The sequence below is a fragment of the Aplidium turbinatum genome, chromosome 10, assembly GCF_918807975.1.
Source record: "Aplidium turbinatum chromosome 10, kaAplTurb1.1, whole genome shotgun sequence".
Lineage (NCBI taxonomy): Eukaryota > Metazoa > Chordata > Ascidiacea > Aplousobranchia > Polyclinidae > Aplidium > Aplidium turbinatum.
Window position 1 is genome coordinate 26,240,436 of NC_137481.1, and position 15,106 is coordinate 26,255,541.

The following is a 15,106-nucleotide window of genomic DNA, read 5'->3' on the forward strand; positions in this document are numbered from 1 at the left end:
TCTTCATTAGTGCAGACGGTGTTAAAAAAAATAAAGAAGAGTATATTGTCTTCGTGTGCAGAACAAATCTGTGATGCAAAACATTTGGATGAAGAACGCTTGCTTTCAGATCAATCAAAAATCTCAAGTCTGTTCCAACCAGGAATATACATTGCCTGTATCTATAATCAGTTAATTGGAAATATTATTGAACGTTCAGATAAACATGGTGGATGTTTTCGTAAAATTCATGAAGCGTGTAAACAACATTTTGATGTGGCTGCCAGACCAAAGACAAATGCCTTGTTTGGTGCCATTCCAACATATAATTTGTTGTGTATGTGTACCAGAAACCTACGGACACAGTGCTCGAAAATACAAACTTAACCAAAAAGATTATGAAAATGTTGTGACACCACTTCCACAGTTTCTTGGACAATAGATGATATTCAAACTCAACTGAGCTGATTTGAGCTATGCATTTTACATAATGCAGAATTGTAGTGCAAACTGAAAACAGTTTAATTTTTGAACACGACTTAATCATTTTCCTACAATTTTATCACCACATCATAGCTTAATAGGGTGTGCCACTTTGTAACTTTTTTTTCATAACCAAGGTCTCAACCCATTTTGGGGTTCCTTTTAGGACCAAAAACTATCCCAAAAATAGATCAGAAAGAAAGAGAAGAGATCTATGTTCGTTTGCTTCTTCCTCGGTAATTATATTGAGTTGAACAAACTGCAGAGAATACATCATATCCCTATGACATGATAGCCCCTGTGATCAAAAGCATTGGTGCAGTGAGCCATGCACGATGAATGGCCAAATTACTGTGTGAGTTAAAGCTTGCTCTGTATTCTCTTCAGTTTGTTCAACTCAATACAATTACCGAGGAAGAAGCAAACGAACATAGATCTCTTTCCTTGTTTTTGATATTATTTTATGTTCCTGCATGGATAACAGCACCTGATCCATTTGATGCTCCATATAACGATATCCATCTGCTTAAAACTCTTCTTCAATTTAAGAAAAATAATAATCTTCCAGAATCTTTTTCAAAGTTCATTGCAGCAATGATAAACCGCCTTATGCAACATCTGTGGTATCTTAGTGAACCATTTGTATTTTTGGTATTGTTTTCTGCATTATCGTCTGTGCAAGAAGAAAAATGTCATAAAGCATTGCTAAATTATAAACCGGCTTCTGAATCATCGTTGAAAAACTTGGGAAAATTAGTCACACCTGCAGAAATGACAATGTCAACCAACATGAATAACTTGTTTAGACCAGATTCTTGGCTTCCCAAAAATTTTTTGGGATAGTTTTAGGTCTTAAAAGGAACCCCAAAATGGATTGAGACCTTGGTTATAAAAAAAAGTTACAAAGTGGCACACCCTATAGCTTATTGATTGCAGGTGGGTACTTTTTCATGGGTGAGAAGAGGTGAAAGCATCATTTTGAACATAAATTAATGGTCAACTATGTCAGCATTCCAATGTTTATGATCACTAAGCATAGAACCTACTTATTTTCACTGTTTTCATGATAAATCATTGTTGAATTTTCTCTAACCTACATTAAGGACTTGAGATTATTTGCCAAAAATGACCAAAATGTTACATTTTAAAAACATAAAATTTATAGTGAAGGAGTTTGATACTCAAACATTTTATTTCATGAAATGAAAGAATAAATGTATGTGTTTGTCTGGTATAAATTTCAGCATGACCATAAAATGCCCACGCGGTCATTTGGGGCTCTAAACATAGGGGTAAAAAAGGGCCATTTCTGCCTGATAGGGTTTTCAGACCCCCATAAGATCTCTGTTAATGGCACCACAACTCCCAAATTCAAGTTGGCAGAAGAAAAGTTTCCAAATATTATAAATAATTAGGTTTTAGAGAAATATTTTGATTGGTTTGGGTGGTAGAAGCATTTGAAAATTGAAAAAATCACTTATACGGGGCAAAAAAACAGGATTTTGATGACCCACCTAACACTTATGCATCAAGAGATGTTATTTGTTACTATTGAATTGTGTAGTATAGTTTATGATGAACTAGCACAGCAATTTTTAGTCTTCTACCACAATTACAATAAAAGTTATGGGGCTCTGAAAATGGCTGAAATTGCTATTCGCTACTCCCCCAAGTCAAAAACGAGGGTAGCGCCTGAAATTCAAATGGCCGCCATAGGAAAACCGTTTGAGATATTGATCTAAAACTTAGGATTCTTTCGTTTGGTAGCCTAAGGCATAGTATGACAACTTTTCAGCAAAATCTGAGAGGTACCATATACAAGATATCTTCATATTGGCTGTTTTGATATGGAATGACCCTATATCAATAATTTAAGGTACGCAGACAACACTACCCTTTCAGCAGAGAAAACACAAGATCTTAAATACTTCATTTTCAAAGTAAAAAAGGAAAGCAAAAAAGCTGTAAATTAAAACTATTTCCAATTACAACTTAGAAAATCACTGGAAAAAGACATCATGCTTGGTTTGGCCAGTGGAAGAAGAGAAAAGGGCCGTCCCAAAACGGGATGGCTTGATACAGCGATCAATGACAGCGGGATAGACATGGAAGAGCTCAAGGAGGTTGTGAAGAATTTAGAGCTGTGGAGGGAGAAGATTTATAGAGTGACCAAGAGTTGAAATCGACTGAAGAGATGATGATAAAACAAAACTGAAAAATGCAAAGTTGAACTAATTATATCTGCGACCAAGACCATTAAACACCTATCCTTTTATCAAATTTTGATTCCCCCACACAACGAGAATCTTTACTTATCTTCTCCTGACAAGAAGGTTGTAGGGAGTCTTATTTGCACATTTTAAGTTTTAACTCAATGGTTTTGATCATTCAAGGAGGCATTTGTCTAGCTCTTTCGAAAGATATCCCATTTTTGTCACGAGTTTAGTTTTTTGCACTATTCGACAAATTTTTTCGGGCTTGCTGGAGGACATCAGCTTTATTAGATTGATTCAATACATGCAGATGTTGAATCAAAGTAAATAAGGGTTGATTTGCTGACTGAGTTTCTGGAATCAACACCTGCTAGAAATTTGCATCGGCAGGTTTTTTGACGATGCAATTCATATTTTGTTCGATTACTTCGGCAATTGCCGACGCTAAATTCGAAGGCTTTAGATGTATTAGAGCAGTGCTATTCAACCGGGTATACTGTATACCCAAGTGTATACCAGATCAAAACTAGGGTATACAGCTGGAGAAGGGTATATACTATATAGCTTAGATCTGTGATAGTGGAAGTCACAACAGAGACAGAGCTAACACCACCATACGCGCCGACTTCCGGGGGGGCCGGCGCCCCCCATAAATTTATGGTTGAGGGGCAACAAAAAAGGCTATTACAAGTGGTGTTTCAAAGATAAAGTACTTCGCGAAAAAGATTTAGATCATTTAAACGGACTTACAGAATGCCAAAAGCGAAAAACAGCCTGCGTTGCTCTTGCCCGCAAAACAGCAGCTGATCGCATGGCTTTCTCTGGAACGTGAATTACTACTGAGATGCGCACAGCACGTACGATCACAGTCACACACTGCTTATCTTCCCTCGCGTGAGGAGCAACTTCAGAGTCAAAACGCGTGGTAGCAAAAAAGCGAATGCGAGGTTGAATAATTATTCTCATTTTACGAGTTATCCAAACGTCTGTTAGATTTTTTGTGACTTCAAAAATGAAATCGATTTTAGCAAGCTTTATTGAGTTGAGACTACGACACAACGAACAATTACGTGAATACAGCTTGGAAATCATACCGTATGGAAAATTCAAAGTAGAGTGTGAGAGTAACTTACGCTGCTGGAATAGTGACGTAACTATTCATGGCAATATTAAGTAAACCAGCTAAATTAGACAACCTATTTTCAACGAGGTCTTCCCGCTGTAAGATCAATTATGATTCAACAGAACGCATTGTTTTGTTCGCAATGTGTGAGAATTAAATCGAAAACCGATAGAAGAAAAGGTGTTTAATGGTCTTGGTCACAAATATTGCCTGCATTAATGACGTCTCTTACCGCTATTATCACCTAGCCAACTTGACATCATTGTTTTATGCGGCCGCTAAGATTTGACATCGACTTCAACGATCATGGAATGTTACGTAATAAGAACGATTATATCCTACACGCAAAAATAAAAAAAATTGATCTCTTAAAACAGCTCTTTTTGCTATTTTGTCTTGTGAGCTTTGCATATTGCTCAACAAGTGCATAAAGTTTAAAATTGACAAGAAATCATTAAATTTGAAAATTAAGTTTGAATTTTTGCAAATAAACGTATTCAAAACTTTTACTTCGGCTGACGCATTTCACACTCCATATTCTACGTCGGCAATGATTTTGCGGCAGCAAAAATGCGTTAATTTTGAAAACTGCCGAGCTGGGGACAACTGCTTATCCCGTGTATTAGTTGAACATGTCTTTTTGAGGTAAAAATTACTTGCGAACATCTCGACCTATACTCGAGTATATACAGTATTCGATAAAAGACTATAAAGACTTTCGATAAAAAACAGAAGAGAAAACACTTCGCCGTTGTTAACGCTTTGAAGGTTAGTAATTAACAAAACGAGCGAAACGAGTTTAATAAAACTGATAGCGGATTTCCAGTCTGCTTGAGATCATGCTTTTTTTGCGTTTTATTTCGATAACTTCACTGTTTTGATCGTTGTTATTCACTCGCACGAAAAGGAAATGAATCGGCTTGTTTTCCAACTGTTCCAATTATGAGCTAACAATATAATTCGGTTTGCGACCTAGGTGTCAATATAAACAAGACGGTAAGCTTAATCAAAGACTATTTTAATTGAGTAAAATAGCGTTGTGTTAATGACGTCATCGCCTTTCTCGCCCCCCAAGGTTTTTTGAAAAGTCGGCGCCTATGAACACCACATTATGTCTAACTTGCCAAAACGATACAACAACAAGCTATCCATTAAATCAAACTCAATTTTGACGTTTTTTGCACTTTTGCATGCATAGTTTCTTGTGCCCAATTCAAGACTACTATAATCACTTTAACAAACAATTACCGTAATTAATTATTAGTTTTTTTTTTACTTCCTGTGCACAATTAAACATTGCTATTTGTGAGGTATACAAAGTTATTAAAAATTGAAAAAAGGTGTACCACGGACAAAAAGGTTGAAGAGCACTACATTAGAGGTGTACAGGAACAGCATCGGAATCTTACTGTTTTCACTGGGTCCGATCTGAATCTTTTTTTTTTTGGAAGAAACAAGATTCTGATTGGATCCGGCTCCTAAATTTGCATTTTTTTTACATTTTGAATACAAAGATATAGAATTTTAATGAGCTGCAGGCAATGTTTTCAAACCCAGAAAAAGTTTTCAACCATTGAGTTCGTGGCAACACCCAAATTTTAGTCAGGTCAAAGTTGGACATTTGTAAGATCACATAGTTTTTCCAAACTCTAATTATTGGTTTTGCTTGTTACATGTTTAGTTGTTTACTGCAATATCTGTTGAAAATGTTTAATGTTAGATATGCATGGGCTACATTGTAGTCTATAACTAAATAAGGTTGCTAGGCCTGCATTAAGTGGACAAATGATAGACTTTATTTCAATATTAAGCTTATAGTCTACATATTTTAGTTATTGCTTTGCTATGCACTAAATGGTTATTTCAGCAGGTCTGCTACTATTTGGCGAGTCCGATTCGACTAGTCCGATTCGGCAAGTTTCCTATTCGGCGAGAGGGTCATTTCATTATAATTCGAACGGGCATTGGAACCATGCAATTTTTTATTGGCTTATTATGTTCCTCTCATTATGCTGAGAAAAATGACACTAATTTTATGAAAATTGGGTCAGCGGTTTTCGAGATATCACGTCATTGATATGCTGTTACTCGAAATGGCCCGTTTCGGCTAGTCCGATTCAGCTACAGCCCGATTGGGCTAGTTTGATTTGGCTAGTCCGATTGGGCTAGTTCCTTATTTGGCTACAGTCTTTATCAGTTAGTTTCCTATTCGGCAATTTTTTGAAAATCCAATCCTTTTGTAATCCAACAAAATCCTTCTGTAAATCCAACGCCTTCTGTTTATTTAGAGAATTTTGTATTTTATTCCACAATAGGCTATCGTTTCTTTTGCATTCTTGCATTTTATCCAGTGTTTACTTTTGAGTGCCTTCCTAGACGGCAAAATCCGTCATTTTTGTTGTCTGGGTTCGTTCAAAATATATGTTATAAATCAAAACAACATTTTTCATGGTTAACAATACAGGTTAATGAGATAAACAGAAGTGTTCTGTTAGTTGTTCGAGTGTGTTATTGTTCAAAATCATAGGCGCCCAACTATTTTTTGGCCGTGGGAGCGAAAGCGTGTTTCATCAGCAGCAACGTAAATTCAGCAAATGTCACGCAGATGGATGATGTAATTATGCCGTCACACTAGGATTGCTTTTATTGCCACACTCGGAGTTATCGCTACGTTCGACCTACCGTTAATTATTATAAACAAAACTCGACCACTTCGGTTAAGCAAACACATGACATGCGTCTGCGTTAGCTAGCGGTTGATGGACTGCGACTCTTTAAGCTAAGCACAACATAAAGTTTAGCAACGAACTAGATTTATTAGCATGAAACAAGAGACAAAAAGGTTTACTAAAAGGTACACTGCAAATGGAATGACAATGTTTTGAAAATGGAATGCAAATACTAACTTGATCATACGCTTGAAAATATACCTGTGGAAAGTAAAATCATTCATGTTAACATCAATTCAGCAGCATGTCACCTTGAATAAATTTAAAAGTTGCTGACATCCGTAAGCAGCCCTTGAAAAATAGTTACAGAGAGATGTTTGATTAAGTTTTCGACTTGACATTGCTCCCTTTTCACTACAATATCGCAACTTATGACTGACAGTTGTAAAACGCCCGTTTTCGCGTTGCAGATGAAATAAAAGATGCGCATTTCCGCCTTTGATCGAGTCTCTATAGCAACGATTGTGTGTGCGCCATTCAGTTTGCATGAGTCCGTTACTGCGTTGATTATGCGGTGTGTGCGCAATGCAGTTTGTACCAGCCCTTGTTGCGTTGGTTAGTGGTTACCTTGAGCCGAGACTTCAAGTTCATTTTCACAGCGAGCGATTCACTGGGCACCTCGCAATTCACTGCAGTGCAGAGGTTTCGACTTTTGAAAGCGACATCAAGTCTGTTTGCAAGCTCATAAAGCTAAACGCACGCTCCGTCTACATAGCAAATTATGTTTTTCTTTTGGGTGCATTCAACATCTGATGACATTGAATCGACACAAAATGGTAGATTTTTGCTATGTCCCAGGCAGCAAAATCAATGTAAAAATGACAGATTTTGTTGTCTGGTGTGGGATTGTAGCATCGCTCCTCGTTCTAGTGATTATTTATTGCGAAGCTGTTGCGGTTTGCATTCATAAAATGTTTTCCTGCTGCCGATCGCTAGTTCATTTATTGTTTTATGCATAAATACAGCATAAAAAGTTGCCCCCACGCAGAAATATGCGTGGGCGTGGGGGTAAAAACTTACATACGAGTTATTAATTACGGAGATAGCATAAATTTGATGCTCTAAAACAAAGTCATATATTATCATATATAGTCAAAGTGGCAAATGCGCGGACGGACAGTTTTTACGATAATGCACGGTCCATCAACTTAGAAAATTAACCGGCGGTAAGTATTAACCGGCGATTCAATTCGATAATATCAAACCTCCATCTTTACACTCTGACTACAAAAAAAAATTGGGCCTATATCACGTGAAAGTTACGAGTAATTAAGCATTGATTTCAATGACCTAATTTTTGGGCAAAATCAACTTTACGACCAGTTTTGCGAACTTTGATCTTCCGCTTTGCAAGGCAACTTGATAGTTACTTTGAACTTTAGTCCAACGTAAAGTGGTTTCACTTTACCCTGAATAAAAAAAATTTCTACTTCCGGCTTTCTTTCCCAATTAAAATCATTAATCAGCGCATTCGAAAAGGTTTTCCAGAATTTCGTTATTGCTTTGTGACAAGCATTTCTATGGTAAACAACTTTGATTGAGTTTCGCTTTTAGCAGCATGATCGTAGCTTATCTACCTTGTGAAGTAAACAACTTTACCTCGCTTCCCACTTTTTTCTCAGCTATTCTCTTTTAAATACCGGCGCGCGTAGTCTTGCTCCTCCGTCAAGGAGTGGTAATTACACGAAATTCATTATGACGCAACCGAAGGCTTTAATTTATCACATAGCTCACCCAGACAGTAAAATCCACCATTTTTACATTGATTTAACGTCTGCAGACGTAGAATCAATATAAAAATGACTGATTTTGCCGTCTGGGAAGGCACTCAAAGGTAAACACTGGATAAAATGCAAGAATGCAAAAGAAACGATAGCCTATTGTGGAATAAAATACAAAATTCTCTAAATAAACAGAAGGCGTCTTTGGATTTACAGAAGGATTTTGTCGAATTACAGAAGGATTACAGGCCTCGAAATTTGTACTTTTTTCCGGCGGTCAAGCATGTCCTACCGGACTGGCCCTTTCAGCGGACATTTAATATCTCAACCGGACATATTTTTTGCTTGCAAATAAATCAGTGCTTTAATGACAGTTGTGTAATGACGCAATAAACACAATTGAAAACAACAATCCAAATTTCCTTATTACAAAAGCAACTCCGATCATTTATTCGGTGGTTTTCGCGTTATAGAATCGTTGTGCCAAGCGATTACTGCCGGCGCGGGGTCGTAAATTAGTGACGCAATAGTGTTAGCCCTCAATAGTGTTAGTGTTAACTAACTAACACAATAGTGTTAGTCTAACACCCTCCCTTATGTGCAGAAATTCTATTTCTATCAGTATCAGCGTTAATAAGGTCGCCACATTCGCCTTAGCACATGCGGAACCCAGCTGAGACTTGCTTCTCTGTTACGTTTCTTTTTAACAAACGATCAATATAACGCAATAATCCTCATTGTTAAAATTAGAATACATATCCTGCCGAAAAGTTCAGACAACTGTATTTCAAGGCAACATTGCAAGGCGTTGAAATGATGTAAAAATGGCTACTTTTGCCATCAGCTCGTTAACTACGCCACTCTAATGTGATCTTTATAGCAATTGCCTGTACGAATATTGTTTCAGCTCCGTATTTGTTCGCGTTAAACAAACAATTGTAACAATTCAAATTTAAAATATATATATTTTTGCTGCATTATCTCTATTTTTGTCAAGAATTTTGCGGCGGTCATTTATGACCGACCAATGAGTCGGCTTCGGCAGACATTCGAGGTCATTCCGGAGGTCATGTCCGCCATGACCGCCGGAATTTCGAGGCCTGGATTATCGTTGGATTTTCAAAAAATTGTCGAATAGGAAACCAACTGATAAAGACTGTAGCCAAATAGGGAACTAGCCGAATCGGACTAGCCGAATCAGGCTGTAGCCGAATAGAGTAATACCCGAATCGGACTAGCCCAATCAAACTAGCCGAATAGTAGCAGACCCGCTGTTACTAGGTGTCCTCACAAATAGAAGAGCAACACGTTTATGACCATAGCTCTAAACCCACTGGTCCAATCTTAAAAATTTTTGTGTCCAAACACATGTTTTCACTGGATGGCTTTCCAATAACATTGTGTAAAATGAGCTACATGCAGTAGTTTTCACAATAGACCAGTTTTGACTACCTTTAATCCGCGACCAAAATGACAATGATCTGAGTTTTTTTGTTTTTTTTCAATTCATTGCTAGGAAGAGGAAGATTACATGTGTGTTATATGCCATTTTTAGATAGTTACTACATCAACTTTGACTTTTACAGTAGCAAAAAATTCATGTATTTCAAGCTTTCAGCAAAAATAGAATATCATATACGATTATTTTTGCAGTTAACCGTTCTCAGAGTCCAGTAGTGCAGAGGTCCTTCAGCTTTGCTGGTTTCACTTCAGATGCTTTTTTTGGGCTGTAGGCTAGATGATAGATATATTTTGTTAATTTGCCTTTTTAATTCCCACTAAGACTAATCTAATAATATATATTACTGTAATAGGGTACACAAATTTGCTTTATGGTCTATGTGCGAGACTGCGAGTGGATGATAGCGTGAAACCTATCTCATATTGCACAATCTCTGATGACATTGAATATGACACTGCTTTTGTGTACAGCTTGCAAAATTTTCATTTGCACTGACCTAAAACGTAGTTTTCCACATTTGACCCTCATTGAATATTTTTCGGATGGCTGTGCCACTCAATATAAATATTACAAAAATTTTCTTAACCTTTCTTATCATTTCAACATTTTGGTCTCCGAGCAAGCTGGTCATTTTTTTATTCGTTATTTTTTTGGTTATTTTTTGCGACAAGCCATGGAAAGTCGCCTTGCTATGGTATTGGGGGAACAGTCAAGCGAAAGTTGGCCAATGAAAACTTAAGTCGACCAAAGGGCCAGCAAATTTTAAATGCTTCAGATGCATACCGTATGAACTTTGTATTACGAATATTGCAAGGAAAACATCTAGGTTCTGGGGCATCAGATTTACATTCATGAAAGCTGATGAAGTAGACTGTCAAAAAACGTATCTTAACTCCGAGAGATTTACAAAGGATTGCATAGTCCCCGGCACCAGAGGGTATCATTTTTTGCTTTGATGGAATCGAGTCAGTCAGTTTCAACCGTCTTTCTGATGACGTTCAAGTTGCTGGAACACATCAGTTCCTTTCGAAAGCACCTTCACTGGATATTGAAAAAATCAAAATATTAACATAATGTAGCGTGTGTTTATGATGGAAAGTAGTGGTTTAGTATCATTGACCATGTTGATCGAGAACATGATGACATTACTGTCAACTTTATGCAACCTTATGAGTTGTGACCCATCTCCTTCTATCATTTGGCCTCGTCATGAAGACAAATGTCTTATGGACATTTCATCTATATTATACTCATAACATTAAATGCACCAACTACATCAACAGGACGTACATATATGTTCCCAGATTAAATTGCGTAATAAATTAACAAGCTCCTATGACCTTTCATGAACAACAACCGAAACTCTCCTGTTCTAGTTAGAGATTCTTTGACAAAGTTTAAAAGTACTAGAATTTGCAATGCATGTTGTTAGTGTGTTTGAAGGAACTGTTCAAAATGCTGAAATGCATGTTATGCATATTTTCCCACATTTTTGATTCAGCCTATTCAACCTGTGTGTAATATGTATGCTCGACAGCATTGTTTGCGCCCATAAGCGAGTTTAAAAATGATGATGTGATGGAAAACAGTTAAACAATCGATGCTTAAAATACAGCATATTCTATGGCCAGAAGTTTAGAGTTGCTCTGTGTATATTTAAAGAATGTTAACTACAAATATACAGCTAAGTTACTCAAAATTAATTAATTTCAGCTAAGTGATTGTACAGTGTACAAGTTTATAACAGCAGTACAAGTTACAAGTTTATAACAGTGTACAAGTATCTGTAAACAACAATGCCAACCTTGGAGTACAATACTGATCAGGTTTGAGCCTAATTGCTGCGTTACAAAAGGCTCTTTTTACAGAGTAACTAGTTGAAAATGACATATAACACACATCAAACCTTCCTCTTCAAGTTTATTAAAAAAAAAATCCAAAAAAAAATTCAAATCATTGTCATATCTGCCGCGGATAAAGCGTAGTCAAAACTAGTCTATCATGAAAACTACTGCATGTAGCTCATTTTACACAATGTTATTGGAAAGCCCACCAGTGAAAACATGGGGTTAGACACAAAAATTTTTAAGATTGGACCAGTGGGTCTAGAGTTATGGTCATAAATGTGTTGCTCTTCTGTTCGCGAGGACACCTAGTGATAGAATATAAATTATGCAATATCTCGAAAACCGCTGACCCAATTTTCATAAAATTGGTGTCATTTTTCTCAGCATAAAGAGAGGAATAAAATAAGCCAACAAAAAATTGCATGGTTCCAAAAAGTCTTAATTGTGTCTGAAATATAATGAAATGACCCGAGAGCCTTTTTCGGCGAGTGCCCTATACGGCAAGTTTTTGAAATTTTTGAAAGGAAATTATCGGGTACTTTAGCCTAATTATAATTGCCGTTTTTACATCGTTTTAACGTCGCTAAACGTTGAAATCGTGCAGAAAGGAATAAAAATAAAATGTTTGAATTACTACATTAAAATTCGTCATGTCAGTTCAGTTGTTTTTATTTCTGACCATCATATCAAAAACAATACACATCAACATAGCAAAGTCGCTTCTACCTTTTTCTACACCTTTGCTATGTTAACGTGTATTGTTTTTGATATCATGATCAAAAATAAAAACAACTGAACTGACATGACAAATTCAAGTACGTTTTAACGTTCGCGTTTTGTCGCTTCTACCTTTGCTATGTTGACGTGTATTGTTTTTGATACGATGGTCAGAAATTAAAACAACTGAACTTCAAACATTTTATTTTTATTCCTTTCTGCACGATTTCAGCGTTTAACGACATTAAAACGATGTAAAAACGGCAATTATAATTAGGCTAGGTACGGTACCCGATAATTTCCTTTCAAAAATTTCAAAAACTCGCCGAATAGGGCACTCGCCGAATCGGACTCGCCGAAACGGGCCATTCCGTATTTCAGCAACCATACTGGTTTTGTCCTCGTATGTAATTACATCAAATATAGTTGTCACTTTCTAAAACCTCTCCAGCCTGTTTCACCCTAACAGGAGGATCAATTTTATTGAAAAAAGATAACATGTGGCAAACCATATGCTATATGAGGCGATCACCCAGCAATGCATGATGTACAGAAGTAGGCTATGCACCATGCACTTACTAACTGAACTTCATAAATCTATTTTGCAAACTACTTTAAGAAAAAAGTATGAATTTGTAAGGAAATAATTTCAGGGCTGCCAATGTTACGCCAGGTACACCGGGTCACAAAAATAATTCAAAGTACCACAATCCCAGTATTTTCCATTTGCAGTCAATCAACAACATTTACATTAAAGTAGAAGCTCAAAGTTTCCAAGGATCATCAGGCATCGACTTATAAAGACATTAAAGGATACAGATTTGAGAGAATTGTTTGCCCGCAGTGCTAAAAATACAAAAAAATATAAAATTTAGTGCAAACACATCTGTTTGAAATACAAATGGCTGTATGGTCAAGAGATAGGACATCAACACTGTGATCCTGCAAAAACGTGGAGCTGTGTCTTATCAATACACTTAATTTGAGAGCTTTCAAAATGAGAGCAGCTGATTGAGAACTGCCTTATCTTTCATCTGTTTCTTGCGTTACACAAGCAATTACTAGTCTAAGACTTCGACCACATCCTTAGACCGCAAGGCATGAATGACACAAGACCATGGCGATCTATACTACTGGCCTTCCAACGTGGCAACAGCCAAACAATGTGGGGGCCTATTAAGTTTTGGCAACTAATAGGCATTAGGCGTAAAAAAGGTGTTTTTGCATGAATTATAACTAAAAACAAATACTTCTGGATTAGAAAACGATTTTTTTAACATACCGTACTGAGTGCTAAAACCTCAATTGCTAAGGTAACAGGGATCAGTTGTCAGTAGATGTTACAGAAAATATATTTCGCACTTATTTAGTGCATCGTCAGTTCTGATAAAGGGCAGTTAAAACCTACAAGTAATGTTTTAAACAACATTACAGTGACGCAATAATGCCAAAACATGAGCGTAAAAAATTGAAAAAGCAAAAGCGTAAATATTGAAAAAATGCTGAATGAAAACTAAACCAAGCCGGCAGTAAAGTAAATTACGTATCAAATAAAATTTATAAACTAGAAATGATGAAAGAGCCTATTTATCAATGCTTGTTTATCAATGCCTTGTTTATCAATGCCTTTGACTGCCGTGTTCCGCATATAATTTATTTTCTTTGCCGTAATTTGTCACAACGCTACATTTGCAGGCTTTGCTCATCGCTCTTTCATCATTTCTAGTTTATAAATTTTATTTGATACGTAATTTACTTTACTGCCGGCTTGGTTTAGTTTTCATTCAGCATTTTTTCAATATTTACGCTTTTGCTTTTTCAATTTTTTACGCTCATGTTTTGGCATTATTGCGTCACTGTAATGTTGTTTAAAACATTACTTGTAGGTTTTAACTGCCCTTTATCAGAACTGACGATGCACTAAATAAGTGCGAAATATATTTTCTGTAACATCTACTGACAACTGATCCCTGTTACCTTAGCAATTGAGGTTTTAGCTTTCTAGATATGGAACAGGGATCGTTTCAGAATAAGACTAGGTCAGAAAGCGAGGCAGACTCCGACGAAGCTCAGCATCAGCCAAGAGCAGTTAGCTACCGTACTGAGTGTTTGGAAAGTTGGGTCACTCTTGATTTCGTGTACCTTGATTCTGTTGATATCTTGATTCTCATGGTATTCTTAACATGTAGCTATTGTCCTGCTTTCTTGCCACTTATTTAATAATATTACATCTTAATTACGTTTTGGCACTGTATTTACAATTTTTAGGCTAAAAAACATTATTGACCTATGAAAATTGCTGATTTCATGTTGAAACACTTATCTCAGTCGGTAAATTGAAATTTAGTATAGGCCCCCACATTATTTGGCTGTTGCCACGTTGGGATGGCCAGTAGTATAGATCGCCATGCACAAGACCCAAATGCCGCAATGTATGAATGACGTGAGATTTGATTATTTCGACCAATTGAATTTATTCGGTACGGTACCGTAGTAATCTTAATTGCCACGGTAGCAGTCTCAATTTTTATTTTTTATACAAACAAAAATATAAAAATTGTTTTATGCACTTAACAAAATAAAGATGAGGCTTGGTTATTTCTCACAAAAACTAACTGTTTATTTTAATACGGTAGTCCATGGGAACAATTTCAATTTTTTTTGCTTTAAAATAAAAATGAAGCTGCCACTTACTTATTTGTTCTTTTCAATCTTAATGAACAAGTCTGCAGGGAACGCTTACTAATCAGAAACGTTTGGCAAACTCAAAGTGTAGGCTAATTTTGGCTTCTCGCAGTTAATCTCATTTTACACTGCTTCAGGAACAACACA

The 15,106-nt window shown here is 36.5% G+C and overlaps 1 protein-coding gene across 1 annotated transcript in view; it reads right to left on the bottom strand.

Moving 5' to 3' along the window:
- Positions 1–15,106, bottom strand: part of LOC145778532 (UBX domain-containing protein 4-like) — a 58,819-nt gene that overhangs the window by 30,449 nt on the left and 13,264 nt on the right. Inside the window, exon 3 of the mRNA XM_082590029.1 lies at positions 13,092–13,120. Coding sequence (XP_082446155.1) covers positions 13,092–13,120 — 29 coding nt within the window. The remainder of the gene's footprint in view (positions 1–13,091; positions 13,121–15,106) is intronic.